The sequence below is a fragment of the Falco punctatus genome, assembly GCF_963210335.1.
Source record: "Falco punctatus genome assembly, chromosome: 9".
NCBI classification, from domain to species: Eukaryota; Metazoa; Chordata; class Aves; order Falconiformes; family Falconidae; genus Falco; species Falco punctatus.
This window is the reverse complement of record NC_137589.1, coordinates 31,067,011-31,082,275: the sequence shown is the minus strand read 5'-3', so window position 1 is coordinate 31,082,275 and position 15,265 is coordinate 31,067,011. Positions and strand designations below refer to the sequence as shown.

At 48.0% G+C, this 15,265-nt stretch overlaps 2 protein-coding genes across 4 annotated transcripts in view; one reads left to right on the top strand and one right to left on the bottom strand.

Annotated features, from left to right (window-relative positions):
• COL17A1 (collagen type XVII alpha 1 chain) overlaps positions 1-12,395 on the top strand; it is a 47,328-nt gene extending 34,933 nt beyond the window's left edge. The window contains exons 45-56 of the mRNA XM_080402567.1: positions 157-270; positions 541-678; positions 1,269-1,352; positions 2,372-2,503; positions 3,650-3,739; positions 4,229-4,342; positions 4,601-4,753; positions 5,501-5,917; positions 6,099-6,239; positions 6,840-6,902; positions 7,102-7,173; positions 7,371-12,395. Coding sequence (XP_080258693.1) covers positions 157-270; positions 541-678; positions 1,269-1,352; positions 2,372-2,503; positions 3,650-3,739; positions 4,229-4,342; positions 4,601-4,753; positions 5,501-5,917; positions 6,099-6,239; positions 6,840-6,902; positions 7,102-7,173; positions 7,371-7,420 — 1,568 coding nt within the window. The 3' untranslated portion in view covers positions 7,421-12,395. The remainder of the gene's footprint in view (positions 1-156; positions 271-540; positions 679-1,268; positions 1,353-2,371; positions 2,504-3,649; positions 3,740-4,228; positions 4,343-4,600; positions 4,754-5,500; positions 5,918-6,098; positions 6,240-6,839; positions 6,903-7,101; positions 7,174-7,370) is intronic.
• Positions 9,798-15,265, bottom strand: part of SLK (STE20 like kinase) — a 52,099-nt gene continuing 46,631 nt past the window's right edge. For all 3 annotated transcript variants that reach the window (XM_080402554.1, XM_080402553.1, XM_080402555.1), the window contains one exon: positions 9,798-15,086. In XM_080402554.1, coding sequence (XP_080258680.1) covers positions 14,940-15,086 — 147 coding nt within the window. In that variant the 3' untranslated portion in view covers positions 9,798-14,939. The remainder of the gene's footprint in view (positions 15,087-15,265) is intronic.

Below are 15,265 nucleotides of genomic sequence, written 5' to 3'. Positions count from 1 at the left end.
AGACTGTGTTTAGAGATAGAGGGAAGCCCCTCCATAGTCCATTCCTAAGGCTTTTTCTAGATCTGTGGGAAGGGCTCACTGCAGGCACACTTTAGATTGCTTGTTCTAATGCAACCATGCCAAACCCACTCCTTCTCCCTACAATACTTTCTGTAGGCGGATCCAGACAAATTCAGGGACCCCCCGGACCTCCTGGGCCACCTGGTCCTCCTGGCCCAGGCGGAAGCTCATCTCAAGAGATTCAGCAGTATGTCACTGACTACCTGAAGAGTAAGTATGAGATTTTGCTATGGATCAGCAGATGCATGCCTCAAACTCTTTTGCTCCCTGAACCCCTTTGTCACTCTCCCTTCAGCAACAGCAGCCCTGCTGCTCTGGGATTATTTCTGTTGAATGCTGTGAAGTGCTGTTGCCCACTGTGGCCTCTGCAGAACTGTCCTCTCGGGCTGCTTTTTGCCAGGGAAAGAGGGTTCAGTAATTGTGCACGTGGCTGTTGCCTTCCCTCTAGTGATGTGGATGTATCTTGGGCTTCCTACCTAGGTGACAATGTAAGGCATTATTTGACTGGTGCCCAAGGCCCACCAGGCCCTCCAGGCCCACCTGGAATCATCACTACTGCAGATGGGACGAGCTTGGATTATGGGGAGCTGGCTACCCGCGTTATGAGCTATATGACAAGTAAGCACCCTGTCGGTAAGCGCTGTACTGAGTCGCTGTCTTGGCTGAGCTTGTGCAACACTTAGGAGGTGAGAACCAGAGGAGGAACAACAGGCTTTAAATAGCAGCACCCCAACCCTGTTATTCATCTTCTGCAGTCTTGGCCCAGGACTCCACACAGCTGAGGTGGTCTCTGGGCCTTGTCCCATTTTAATGGTTCGAATAAATAACAGTTGCTTCTGTTTAAGAAGTCTCACATTAAACGTTAGCTGTTAGACCCTGTAATGTTCCCAAGACCCAAACAGAGGTGACTCTTTGGTGTATGTGGTCTCAGGTGTTCTGGGACTGTCTTGTATGCTTGGGGTTGTCCTAAAGTAGATGAAATTCCCAGAGCTTTTGGAAGTGGCCTGAAATCTTAGTCAGAAGAGCACAGACCACGCAGCTTTTGAGACAACCAGGATGTGTGAGACAGCAACTGCTTCATGGTTGGGTGCATGGGAAGCCCATTCCACCAGTTCAACTGCATTAGTTCAGCTTTCCTTTGTCCCTGCCTGACCCATCTTCACCTTGTGTCTCACCCTGCCTGATGTAAAACCTTTTCACTCCCACAGGCTCTTCAGATCACTATCAGTCATTTGCCAGTTCAGTATCAACTACATCCGTTTTGTACCGAGAACTTCTGGACATGCTGCAGAGTAAGTGACCCTCCAAGGAAACATGGGGGATGGAGGGAAAGCATCCCAGTAGCCTGGAGATCTGCCCTTCCCTTCCAGTCTCCTGCCTCCAGCTGGAGTTACCAGCAGCTGCTTTGGAGAGCAAAGGCCTGCCATAGCTGCTGCTGAGCATCCTGCAATGTCTCCTTCCAAGTCCTCTGAGACAGATTTGTGTCTTGTACTGGACAGATTGCATGCTTTCCAGAAGCTGTCTGTTTGCTTTTCAAACCTGCGGTTGCAACTCTTCAGTTTCTCACTTTGTCCCCTCCCTTCCCCTCCTTGGCTCTCTAGGTGGCACCTGCCTATGTCCCTCCTTTTCCGTAATTCCCCACGATGTTCCCCAACCTCCCACTAAACCTTGGACTTCTACCTTCCAGCTCTCCCACTCTCTTGGGGTTCCCCCCATTCCTTCTTACCCACCCCAAAGCTTTGCTGTGTCTTTGTTCATAAAGTGAGTAGGATAGCCAGCCCTGTATTCTTTCCTATGGACACTCTTACTGTGGGTAACAGATAAATCACCAGGATGTCATTTTGCTGTGCCTTAAGGTGTAGCTGCTGCTGGCCAACACTGCGTTCTTCCTGTGTGCTGTAGTGGAGACTCAATCAGATTCCATATTCCCAACAGACAAATGGCTGCTGAAATGCCACGGACCTCAGCACGGTCCTTCCCAGCTAAGCCACTTCTTATTCCCTTTATCAAAGATATTGTCCAGAGTATCCTGAAGAAACAGAGCAAAATGATGTCCCTATAGCAATCCAAGTTCTCATCCCCCTCATACCCTCGGTTGTAGGAGGTTCCCAGCCCTGTCACAAATGTTTCTGGCAGCATACAGGGGGCAGTTCACATTCAGAAAAGGAGGAGGAGGGGAAAGGAGCTTTGCATCCATAGGTTTTGATGGTCTCCTTAGTGGTGGGGGCTGAGCTCAAAGGCTGGGAACTCCTCACACCCAGTGTATTTGCAGCAGCTGCACAGCCTTAAAAGATGCATTTTTCATTTCCAGGAGAAGAAATTCGTCAGTATCTAATTGGACCTCAGGGCCCACCAGGACCCCCTGGACCAGGGGGAGATGGCACTCTGTCTCTATCGCTGGATTATGATGAGCTGACCAGACGGTTTATCAGCTACTTGACAAGTAATGGCATTTATTAGTGTGCGTTTCCCTATGTTCTTTCGGGAGCTGGGCAGAAAGCTCATGCTGTCAGTGAAAACTCTTCCAGTGTCGGCTTTGTGAATCCCTATGTATAGAGACCTTGCCACAGGGATTGTGAGAGACTTGGAAGAGCACAGATACCCTGTAGCTAAGATACTATCCACAGACACTAGTAATGAGTTCTTGCTTTGCTAAAAACTGAGCTTAGGAACATAATTTAATATCAGCCATCTCCGAAGTCCCATCAACACCTTTAAGCGCCTTTATAACCCTTTTCTCACTGGCTCTGTGGCCAGGATATCTGTGGAAGTGTTGATCTATGCCCACTTTCTGTTAAGGCAGGTCCAAAACCAAGCTCTTAGAAGTTTAAAATTAGTTGAAACAAATTCCACCTCTCTGCTTTATTTTCCCATCTGTAAAGGGGTAATATGGCAGGTAAGAACTGTTGGACAGAGAGGACTCCGGAGCATCCCTAACAGCAGTTGCTAAAATGTCTAATCCTGGTAGCAGCAACTATCTGCTTCTGCTTAAAAGCACAGGTAGTTCGTCTCTCTGAACTGCCCTTGGAGACCAGATCTCACTAATGGGCTGCTCCAGACATGGTGGTAATTTCCTCTTTGGCTCTGGAAGCAGGAAACTGCTGTTTAACAGCAGCACCTCAAGAGCTCAAGCTGCATTTTATCAGCAAGGACAGTTCATTAAAGCAAATCACAAAGGTGCAGTTTTTCTCCAGAGCTGCTTGCAGATAGGCAGACACAGGGAGAGCAGCACATGCATCGGCCAGGGGGTCACAGCTGAGCTGTGTGTTCTGGAGCCATGTCCCCATGTTCCCTACCCTGTCCCCACCCCGTGTCAGGGGTTCAGAGGGTGCGCAGAGCTTTTGCAAAGTATAGAGGCCTGTTGCTGCCTGTCTGCAGGTGCCCTTGTGTAGTATTAACAGGGCAAGCTTTAACGCCAAGTCCAGAACAAGGCTTGAGCCCTGGTTCCCAGGACAGCCTGCTGATGGGAACACTCCACCCTGCACAAGTCCCTCCTGCATTGCTTGTGAACAAGCCCTGAGCCTGTCTGCTCACATTGTAACAACCTGTTCTGATATGGCACTCCCCTTGGATCTGTTTGATTTTGCAGGTTCTGGGATGAGCATTGGGATCCCTGGACCACCTGGGCCTCCAGGGACACCCGGTATATCTTACAGTGACTTGACAGCATACTTGCGAAGTAAGCCGACTTCTTTACTCCCCTGCCACAGGTTCCTATATGCCCCCAGGATTTTATTTTTTTTTTACAGCCTTAGTCACAGAATTCTGCCTTTTGCATATCACGACAAATAACCCTCCATGAGACTCTGGTGGTCCCTCTGCCATAGCTAGAGGCACTGCTACCTCTCCTGCAGAGAGCAGCAGCAGGGTGCTGTCCCAGAGCCCTTTGTCTTCTCGAAACTCTGCAGCATAAACAAATTTCTTATGCCGCTTCTAAAAAGTAGATTTCAAAAATAGGGACTTCTACGTTCTTTGGGATCTCCTGACTTCCCAATGTAATGTCTACATGCAAGGAAGTGAGGTGCACCAGGAAGGCTGCACCAAAAGGTGCTGGGGAGAAGAAAGTGCCTTATACTTGGCTGTAGCTGGCATTACCTGTGTTCTCAGGGAAGATTCATCGGGGTTGCGGTGGTTTGGGTGACTCCTTTTCTTCCCTTGTGTCTTACAGACTCCGAATTCAGTGGCCTTGTGGGGCCCCCTGGTCCTGCAGGGCCCCGAGGACCTCCAGGGATCCCTGGATCACCAGGCACCTCTCTGGAGGACATCTCTGCTTATCTACAAAGTAAAGCACTTGTGTTTCTCACAGCTGGCAGGGAGATTCTGTTTGTAGATGCTGGGGGGGACTGAGACTGAGATTTAGCTTATAAGGGGTGTGACTCCCACTGAGAACAAGGTCACTTAAAAAAACCCAAAATACATCAGTATCAGTTGCAAAGGGATGGGAGCTGGGGTTGGAGCCTTTAAAACTTCAGGATCCCCAGACATGTATGATTTCCTTGTCCTCGCTCATGTTGGGAAATAATTCTTGTTTTCTCTCAAGATGTGGGATACTCCTCGCTCTCTGGACTCCAGGGCCCACCTGGCCCTCCTGGCCCTCCAGGACCACCAGGCTTCTCAGGAACTGGCCTCTTGTCCTATGCTGACATCACCCACAGCGATGAGTTCAGGAGCGAGCTGATCCAGTACCTGAAGAGTAAGGGAACACCGTCCACCCTCCCTGCGCACACCCCGAGCAGTGCTTCATCTGGTGCGGGCTGCTGGCTCTGCCGCAGCTGAGGCCATCGGGAGGCTTCCCCGGCCTGGGGCTGCAGCCACACCTTCCCTCTGCAGCCAGGGCTGTGCAGGACTGCGCTGCACTCCGTAGGCTTGTCTCCTCGCAGTCTGACTGCAAGGCAGAAGTCCCTGTTGTGAGCCAAAAGGGACAGGTGCTGGGCAGTTACAATTGGCCTGTAATGGACAATGAGTCCCTAGTAAGGTCGCCTGCAGAGTTTTGCCATGGGAAAAGCATTTCCTTTGATGCTGAGCCAGCTGTGCTAGCTCTTACACTAGCAAGTCATCCAGGGCAGCCTTTCAAAAACATGGGGATCCCCTTTGGGGATTTGGGGAGGCTGGTCACAGAATGATTGTTTTGGCAGAGGTGCTGGAATTGGCCTGAGAGGAGTGCACCCTCCTGCAAAATCACTGGGCGTGTTTCCAAGGTTGGGCACCCAAAACTGTGGGAGAGACGGGAAGGAGGAGGGAGTCATACCATCTGTGGAGATCAGGGGTGACCTATGTGCCTGCGGCCTGAGAAATGGCCCTGGAGGAGGGTTACTGTGACGATTGACAGGACAGAACATCACACCCAGGGCTCCCTTCGGGCGGTAGCACAGGGCCTCTGCCAAGCCTGGGGGACCGGGTACCCCAGTGTCCCTGAACTCCCCCTCCTTGTATTTTGCAGGTGATGAAGTCCGAAGCTACATCTCAGGGCCGCCTGGGCCCCCTGGCCCACGGGGACCACCAGGACCCAAAGGAGATAGTGGCTTGGTGGCTGGATCTGTGTCTTCATCGTACCAAGGGTTACGGACTTCCGAGCGGTTGCATGAAGGATCCCTTGGTGCTGAGGGTTCCCATGGGGGATCACTGGGCACAGGCAGCTCGTATGGCAGCTCCATGAGCAGCATGTCATCGTACAGTGCCTCGATGGGCAGTGATGGCACTTATGATGCCTCCATGGGCAGTGATAGGTCTTTTGATGGATTGCTGACGGAGGAGGAATCGCACAGATCGGCAGGTTCAAGCAGATCCTACAGCAACTCCTTCACTGGTTCCCTGGATTACAATGAGCTGGCGCTCCGTGTGTCAGAGAACCTGCAGAGTGAGTGGCATGCCTGCTTGTCCCGACCCTCCCTGTCCCAGCCCACACCTCCTAACCCCTTATGCCTGGTGTCACTTCCCCCCCACCTCCTGCTGCCTACTGCTCTCCCTTACACCTTCCTGCCTCAGCATCCAGCCAGTTTTCCCAGAGCTCCTTTCAAATGACATCTTTAATTCCTCAGGCCGAGGTATTCTCCAGGACCTGATGTCTTACACTGCACAGGGACCTGCAGGTCCCCCAGGCCCTCCTGGTCCCCCTGGCATCAGCAGGGTTTTTGCAGCCTATGGCAATGTCACTGAGGACCTCATGGACTTCTTTAGAAGTAAGTGACATATTGGCTCAGTGTTTGTGGCTCATGCATGTGAGATGTCTCCAACCTCTTACAGACCTAGTGATCTTTTCACCTTTGCATGCTGCAAAAATACGGTCAAGATACAAAGCTGGAGGCAGATAGTGTTTCCCTCCTCTTCCTCTCTTTCTGGGGAGGTGCAATCTCACTATTAGGAAGGACATCAGGTTTTCCCACTACTTGTAGGACATACATCCCAAACCCCGAAGGCCACTGTGCTTGCAGCTCCTGTGGCTCATTTGAATATAGGTGGGCTGGCACACGTAGAGCAATGTAAGAGCTCCTTGCTCTGTTCTCAGATTCCCCTCCCTGAGCGTGGGCCGCCCCGGCCCTGGTGACAGACAGGACACCCAGCGAGGGTGGCGGAGCAGCGCTGGTGAAAGGAGATCGCAGCCTGCCCCTGGGATGTTGTTGGCTACAAAACGTTTTTTAAAAAACTTGCTCTCAGTCTAATCCCATCTAACCTAGAGAAACGTCCTTCCAGTGTGACTCACTGCTTCTCTTCCTAAGCACAAAGCCCTTTGTAACTGGTTTGTTCTGCTCATTCGTCCTCTGCTTCATTTCCCTCTCCAGCATACGGGACCATCCAGGGGCCACCTGGGGAAAAGGGCGAGAGGGGTTATCCCGGACCCAAAGGTAAGGCTTGCCCTCCTCTCCCTCTCGAGCCCTGTAACACCCAGGAAGCAGCGCTGTGACTGCAGAGGTCACCACCTCCCCACGGTGGAGGTGGAGGTGGCACCGTGCAGCAGCCTAGCTTGGTCTTCCTTACCCTGGCCTGTCCCTGTTCACGGACCAGTGATGCTCAAGGAAAAACTTGGTTTTCTCATTCCTTCAGGTGACCCCGGACTGATGGGCCCACCAGGACGCCATGGGCACAGGGGACCAAAAGGAGAGAAAGGGGAGAAAGGTATGAACATCTGCCATCCCCAGGAGAGCAGGGTTTGCCTGTCAGGGAGCGGAGGGTTCCCCAGGCACCAGCCCGTCTCTGGGAACTGCTGGAAAACCCACATGGCTCCATTTTTTGTTTGTTTGTTTTGGGTCTTTTGTCTTTTTTACCCGACATGAACTTTTAAAATAATCCTCCTTTTACTTTGTTGTCCCCAGGTGAACAAGTGTATGTTGGCAGAAGAAAGAGAAGAAGCGTTGGGGTTTAAGGAAAGAGGCAGCTCAGTTCTGCACTGGGCAGTGTTCCCAGCAGCCTATAAAGAATTAGCCTGAGTCTTCACTGCCTTAATGCTAAAATGTCCTTGCTGATCAGCTCTAACCACGTAGACTTGATAGTTCGGTGTCACTGCAGAGATTTGAATGGCTCTTTTACGCGCCCAGCATGGCCATAATGTGGGTATTTTGTCCTGTTGCTGATGTTTGGCTTTGCGCCCCCAGTTCCCAGGCTTGTGTGTCTTGGGGCTGACAAGGGCTTCCTGCCTCACCCGGTCCAGGCTTGTATTACTCCCAGCTATGTAAGAAACCTGGTTTTTTACAGCTAGCCACCTATCCAGCAAAAAGAAAAAGAGAAGGCAATCCCTCCCCACTAAACGCGATTTTTCAGAGATCAGGTTCAGCCCGCAGGACAAAAGGCCCTGTAAGAAACCCTGGGTCTAAGCTCACAGCGCTGGGATCTCCCCGCCGCAAGCTCCGATGTGCCAGCCCTGAGCGGAGGACACGTTGAGGCAGGTGCTGGTGGTGCTGAGTGGGGCTGTGGCTTGAGGGTCTGCACCGACGTACCCCAACCAGTGACGCGCTGAGCCCAGCCCTGCCCACGTGCAGCTGCTGCAGCGGGGCGAGTGACACAGGCAGCAAGAGCCGGGCTCTGGCTTCTCCCCGTGGCTGCTGGTGGCCCCCGCTGCAGAGCTGTCACACCCCTGGGCTCAGCACCCGCCGCCACCCCAGCCCGTGACTTGCTGTGGGAAGCGATGCCCTCCCAGCTCAGCAGTTCTGCCGTGCTGTAGCGCTCCGTGTGCATTAACGCCAGCTCCTGAGCCCCGCTCCCTGGCCAAACTGTCCCGGGGGGCTGGGGCAGCAGTGGGGTGCAGCACATGCAAGTGCTTTGCGGGGAGCCTGGGTCACCACGCGCTTTGCGATGTCTGTTTATAGCAGCACAGTGACACGTGACATGCACAGGGACCGAACCGAAGCACTTTTACATGTAATTCGTTGATCTTCTAAAAAATATTTTTTTATTTTTCTTCTTTTTTTTTTTTTTAAATGGGGGGGGGAAATAATTTTTAATGTAAACAGCCCCATTAAACTGTGTTTTTCACCCCAGGCTTGCCTGATCAGCATTCTGTTGGTGGGTCGGTACCAGCTGCACTGTGACGTGGCTTTGGTGGCTGTTTTGTGTCTCATCGCTGGGACGTGGCCCAAGCAGATGCCAAGCTGGAAGCAGGTGTCAGCGGTTTCCAGTCACCTTAGCAGGAGCCTCTGCACATCGTCCCAGGGTGCCACCACCGTCACCTTCTCCCTGGCAGTGGGGCAGTGAGTGCTGACAGTTTAAGTCCTGTGGCAGTGGCTGGGCGATGGCTGAGCTGCAAGTGCTGCCTGGCAGAGGCCGGTGCTTCGGTGCAGGAGTGCAGCCCCTCACACAGCGCCTGGTCACTGCGCCTGTGACACCACATCAGCTTTATGGTGTTCCTGGGGCCATGCACGCACGTGTACATGCACACGCACACGCACGCTGGAGTGCTACTTTAGTTCCAGGTATTGGCCAAAGCAGGTCCGTGGTTCATTTTTAAAGGAAAAAAGCTTGCTTGTTTTCAGTCCAGGTTTAAAATCCCCTCGTCTATTTTTATTTCCAATGTTATCCATGCAAAATGTTGGTGTTCTTCCCACATCGTGGCTGAGGACAGTTTAGAGCAAAGGCTGGCATGAGCCAGGTCAACTTCCCGAGCACAGCACCTTGCAGTGTTTGCCAATAAAGCCTGCATCCTTCCGAGTGGTTTATACTCCCCCTCTGGCTCTGCTGAGATGAGACATTTCCTTCTAATTCTCTCTTAAAAACAACAAAAATACTGCACGTTGTTGTATTTAGGTGCAGCAGCTGTATTACCCGATGTCTGAAGTCACCCCCGAACTACTCAGGACTCCGCCCCATGCTCGCAGGTTGTGTGGTGGGGCAGGACCAGCGGCGGGGAGCAGAGGTCCAAGGCACCGCAGCCCTATAGCAGCTCGGTTTGTTTGTCACCACTGCTCGGGGGGCTGCCCTGCCCAACAGCCACACCTCGTCCCTTCCCCCGTGCCTGAGTGGGAAGGGTGGCTGCCACGAGGGGTCCCAGGGACTGGGTGACAAACTGGAGCTCCTACAACCCCAAGTTATATTCCCGCTGACAGGGCAGGGCAGCCACTGAAAACTGTATTTTCAGGTTTGTGCTAAATCTGCACCCCTGCCCTGGGCTGTTCTAGTCAGGGAGCCACATGTTACACAACGTTAAGTACTTTTTACACTCGGTTATTTTAAAAATGCTGATTTGTCCCATTCACTCAAACATCCCTTGTATTTCATTCAGGTTTTCCATCAACAAAACAGAGGCCATCTCAGCAAACTGTGATTTTATTGTATTTACAGCAGAATTATTACAATATTCTACAGAAAGCCATGAAATCAAATTACTTCTAAAAATAAGACAAAACACCCCCCCACCCCTCCCGTCGTATGGCTGCTACTGCAAGTTCACTTCCGTGAGCTGTACATAGAGACCCTTTGCCAATTGTTCATCCGTCTCATGAGTTTTGGTCGCTTTCTGTAAGGCAAAAATAACCTGGTTTGCGGTTAACACACAACATTCAAGAAACTGCTGGGACAACACAAGGCTGGGGGTGCCTCAAACGTGTGTGCTTCATCACAGAAGAGCACCCTGCCTGGCTTTCTCACAGAACAGGGGGATGGCAGCTCGACATCGCAGATATTTCACTCAACGTGCCTTCCTAGTTTCTGTTCGTTCTGTTATTTTAGGATCGATAAGCAGTAAGAAAGAGGCTTTACCGTCTAGCTTGGTAATTGGGGAAGAGATCTTGGGAGATTGGAGCGTCACTGGGCTCAGCCTCTCCCTTCTGCTTTCAGCACAGTGGAAGCACATGGGCCCTTACTCACAAGCTGGTCTGGAGCATGTTCTTATTTAGGAGGTTGTCCTCTTTCCCTGGCACAGACTGCCCTAATGCCCAGATGTGCAGAAGCAGCTACAGAAATGAAAAAGTGTGAGGGCTGAGGTGAGAGAAAGGGGATGGAGAACAACTAAAAGCTCTGCAAGCAATATAGAGAAACACTGTAAAAGTTCCTTTGTCTTCTCCTTCCCTTTATTTGTTCTCATCTTTTGTAAGACTGAGAAATGACAGGACACACTGGCCTCGGCTCTGCCTGGGAATGAGGAAGGTTAATTCTCTCTGACCTTGCTTTGCATTTGCTGTGAAGATGGCAGAAGTCTGGGAATGGGAAACGTGTGTGGACACATCAACACAAAGAAGCTTCTGAGATCCCGAAGTACAGATTTTGAAGTAAAACCACCAGATTGTAAATGCTAACATAAAAACCAGTTACCTACATAGTGACCATCCTCCCTGCCCTTTCCTCAATACCCATATAGTCACTGTCCTCAAAAACTCGCCCCACTTCCCCATGGCAGATTAACCAAAAAGCAGTAGTTCAGCGGCAACAACTCGCACTGAATTTAATTGCACATTTAAGTCTGTTCCCTGGTTTTCAGCAAAAGATGAGCATTTCTCAGGTCCTAGGAGATGCAGCTACACAGCAGCTCTGACACTCAGGCTACCTAAAAGTGATTTAAGTGCCTGAATTCAAAAGACCTTATTCAAATCTTTCCTACACCAAAGGCATCCTTGAAATACTTGCAAGACAGATACTGTTCCAGGTAGAGAAACACCTTAAACTTCCTATGTGATATTGCTGTCATAAAAGACATCACAGTGTGATGAAAGTAATGGCATTACTGCTTTGCTCTGCTGTCTTAGTTAAGGTACTAAGTTTCCTATTTATTAAGAAAAAAAAATTCAGCAGCATGGAGTTATAATAAAGTCAGTCCTCTGGGACAGAAGAATAATTTTTTTAACCATGAAATTGATTAGATATTGAACACCCATGGATGCAATTTTAGTTTAAAAAGGACGCAGCTCAGAATGAGCGTCAGCATTTTAGAAGTGATGTGAAAAGATCATTTTGCGTGAATGACACGGGTCAGGACAGCGCGGTACTGCCACCTCTGAATTTGAATTCAGGTGTCAATTCAATTAAAGGTTTTCTTTCAGAAGGTGTTAACAAATCAGGATCTATCTAATCAATCATAGCAACCTCAAGCATGCTGTACGTGCTGCTTGTATCCAGCAGAGACAGCACAGTGCTTGGGAAAAGAAACAAATCTGGTTTATGGGAATCAGTATTTCTGCTTCACCAAAGTAAACAGCAAAGCTCCCCTGGGACTCTCCGCTGGGACTCCAGGGGGCCAAGCGCTGAGGCACAGCCTGTTTCTTCCACGGCCGGTAGCCCGTCCCCACAGCCCCGCGCAGGTGAGATGCACAATTTATTCAAGATGCAGAATCTCCTAAGATCGGGGGCAGCAAGGCCACCTGAGGTTGTTGCATCAGCAGAGGACTACAAGATCCTGCAAACAGCCGAGCTCTCCCGACTGTTGGGGTGCTGGCAGAGCCCCTGGCTCCTGTACTTACAAAGCCCTATCCCGAGAAAGCTGACTTAGCACGTGCTGAAATTTGCTTTCAGAGCTCAGGAAGAACAAGGCGTGAGGTCTGAATCTGTCAGAGGCCGTGGGCCTGCAGGCAGGGTTTTTTGTGAAAATCAGTTGTAAATACAGGAGGACAACCAATATATTGCACTGCGATTCATGCATTTTATTGCCTTTGTTCATTTTCCTGTGGACAGTATTTATGATGTAGTAGAACGCAAAGGTGAGCAAATACTGATTTGCCGTCAGGATCTTTTGAAGGGCACGTGGGGAAAAATGAGGTCTGCCAAACACTGAGTGAGAAAGTACATTATTTTGGTTAAGGAAAATACACCTAACTACCCTGGAGACAGAGCTTCTAACATTTGTTAAAGGGAGGTGACAGTGATAGCAAAGAGATTGGATTTTGTATCTCTGGAGATCCTTCCAGGCCTAGGTGAGACTAATACCATTTTAATTGAATTTTCTGATATTGATAGAATATTGTACACCTTGCGTGTTCTGCAGTAGTTAAAACCAATTTTATCAGTCTAAATGTGTGAGTACCCATGCTGGCTCCTGTCATCCCCAGAAAAACACATTTTCACACTCGCTATCAAGTCTCAGCACAGTTCACAAGCTGCAACTGCGTAACAGTGCTCCACACCCGGAGACCTGACCAAGCACCCGCTAAGGCTTCAGTCACTACACTTGATCCCTCCATCACAGAACTCCCTTACTTATTTGTACGATTTACAATGAGATCAGGTGGCAGGGGCTGGTGTGGAAAGGATCCTCAAATAAAAGATTTAAAAGACTCAGAGGTAAACGGTACGCCAATGAATATTAGCAAGTTATCACTGCAACTGCCAAAAACGTAAGGCGAAGATTAATGTTTCCCTCTGAGGATGAAGGTAGAGATAATGGAGAAGGGGACACCTGCCTGTCCTGTCTACTCCCCGAGTAAAGCACTGAGCCTACTTCATGTGAAATTGCAACCAAATTCTGTTAAATACAAAGATGAAGATTATTTAATATTATTTTAGTAACAGTCAATTTATGATGGTGGAGCTTAAAAAGTGAATGGCCTTCAAAGCCATTTTTCACCCTCCTGAACAAACGATTTAAAGAACTTTGCCTTCAGCAATAACATTCTACAGATATGGTATGTGAATTTACAACAGTACACAATAAACATTTATAGAATAAAATGCCAGAAATTAAGGCTAGCTATTAAAGTAATTATGCTATCAAAACGTTACAAAGTTTAAATTAAAACATGCATTTTTCCAATTATTTTTTTTACTGTGCTGTAAATTAAGTGTCTTCATTGAGAAGGTATCTGTTCAGCATTCAAGGATTTCAGCATCCAAGATTTCAACCATACCTGATTAAAGTCCTGTGTTAATTTGAGAGTCCATTCACATGCAGCAATACTGTTCCCATGAAATGAACGTCATGTAATGGTCAACAGTTGCACATTTAATGCAAGCTAGCAGAACAAAACGTTTACGGTTGATACCCAAAGAGACTAGAAAGTCAGGCCTCAAATGACAGAAAGCAAATACTAATACTATTTTACAAATTGAACTCCGACATACCAAAGTACAGTTTATAATACTGCCTTGATATGACTCAAACTCTTAACCACCAAAAAGAGTGCAGTAAAAGTGACCTAATACAGCTGTATTTCCCTACCAGCTACGTAAGAAACGTCAGATTTTTTCCACTGCAGATCAGTCAGGTAAATAACTTACTGTACTTCTATGAACTTGAAAAATAAAAACTGCCTATGTTAGTACGTGGCAACACAAAAGCAAAAAACCCAGCTTCATAAAGTAGTTTGTCTATATATTTAACTTAAATCTTTCTATAAAATAAAATGACTAAAATAAAAAAATCAAATCTAACACTTCTAATCAAAACAGACTTTAGCCATGGTTATTTATAAATATGACCATCCACCTCCACTTTCCTGATGGAGTTTAAATGAACAGGCTTTGGTAAGAACAGAAAAATGGCTCTACCCATTCCAGGTACAGTTAGAGAAACCACGTGCATTTTGCACACTGCTTGCTAAAAAATACATTCTACAGTTTTTCAATTTGTAGAACTAACCACCTGTAATAGCTAAGGAAAATAATAAACTGTGCATTTTAAAGTTAGCATTTCTTTCACCTTTACATATTTTAGTGCAAAATATTTTAGGGTGAGGATTTACAACAAAAATGGCAGTAGCAGCAAGAAATCTTGTTTTGTACAGTAACAACAATGCTAAGGAGTTTTGTTTTTTTAAATGACAAAACACAAGCCTGTTGTCAGGATTAGCATATCTATGTGTTTCAGGCACTGTATTAATTAAACTAGCACCCCATTTCATTATGGAACTAATGGACAAAATGTGTCATGGAGATCAGCTCAGTTTAATTTATGCCAGAGGCTTCTTTTTAAAGAAGTTGCGAAGGCTTTTGCTTTTACCAATCTTGTTTAAAGATAAGGGCTTGTTTTTTCTGATTATTGGCATGTTCTGAGTGATTAGTTTCAGTCCTTGCTCTGAAGACACTGCTCAGCATTACAAAATTTTAAACCTCTCACGGCAGCTTCAGTTGTGGAATTCTTCTGTGGAGAAATCAGACACCTAAAACCACAGTAGCAGAACTAATATGATACTGTTTAAATGTTCACGTGAGAAACCATTTTTTTGTGATCAGAAGGAGTATAATTAATATTTTAGGCTTAAAGTCAAAACCATAGATAACGTCCTTTTTGAGACGGAGATAAAACCCCCACTTATTCTTGAAACAGCCGAAGGACATAACATTACCATTATACACCAACAGCTCTTTTCTTCCATTCAGAGAAGTAAAGAAACTGATCATGACACTGATTGTCTCCACTGAAAACAAAAAGCGCTAGGTCCTTTGATGTACACGGCAGATTAAGTCAGGTTAGACAATGAGGATGGAGAATTCCAAATAAGAAAAAAAGCCTACAACAGTTCCCAGAGTTACGACCCAGTGGAGTGAAGGCTGGGGATTGGATAGAATTTGGAAATCCGGCTTTGTGTTGAAGGGTTAAGGCATTCAGATTCTCCAGTCATTTTAAAGAAAACTTCCTGTTCCTGCAGTTTTCTGGCAAATTCTTCTTCCAGCATCTAAACCCAAGATCAGAATGTCATAGGATTACAAGGCAAAGTACAAGAAACCCATCACGCTGGTGACATACTGTAGCCGCAACATTGTAACTTCACACACCATCACAAAAAAAAAATAATCACCCAGCAATTATGAAATTGCAAGACAACTACCACACGCATGCTCAGAATATAATATG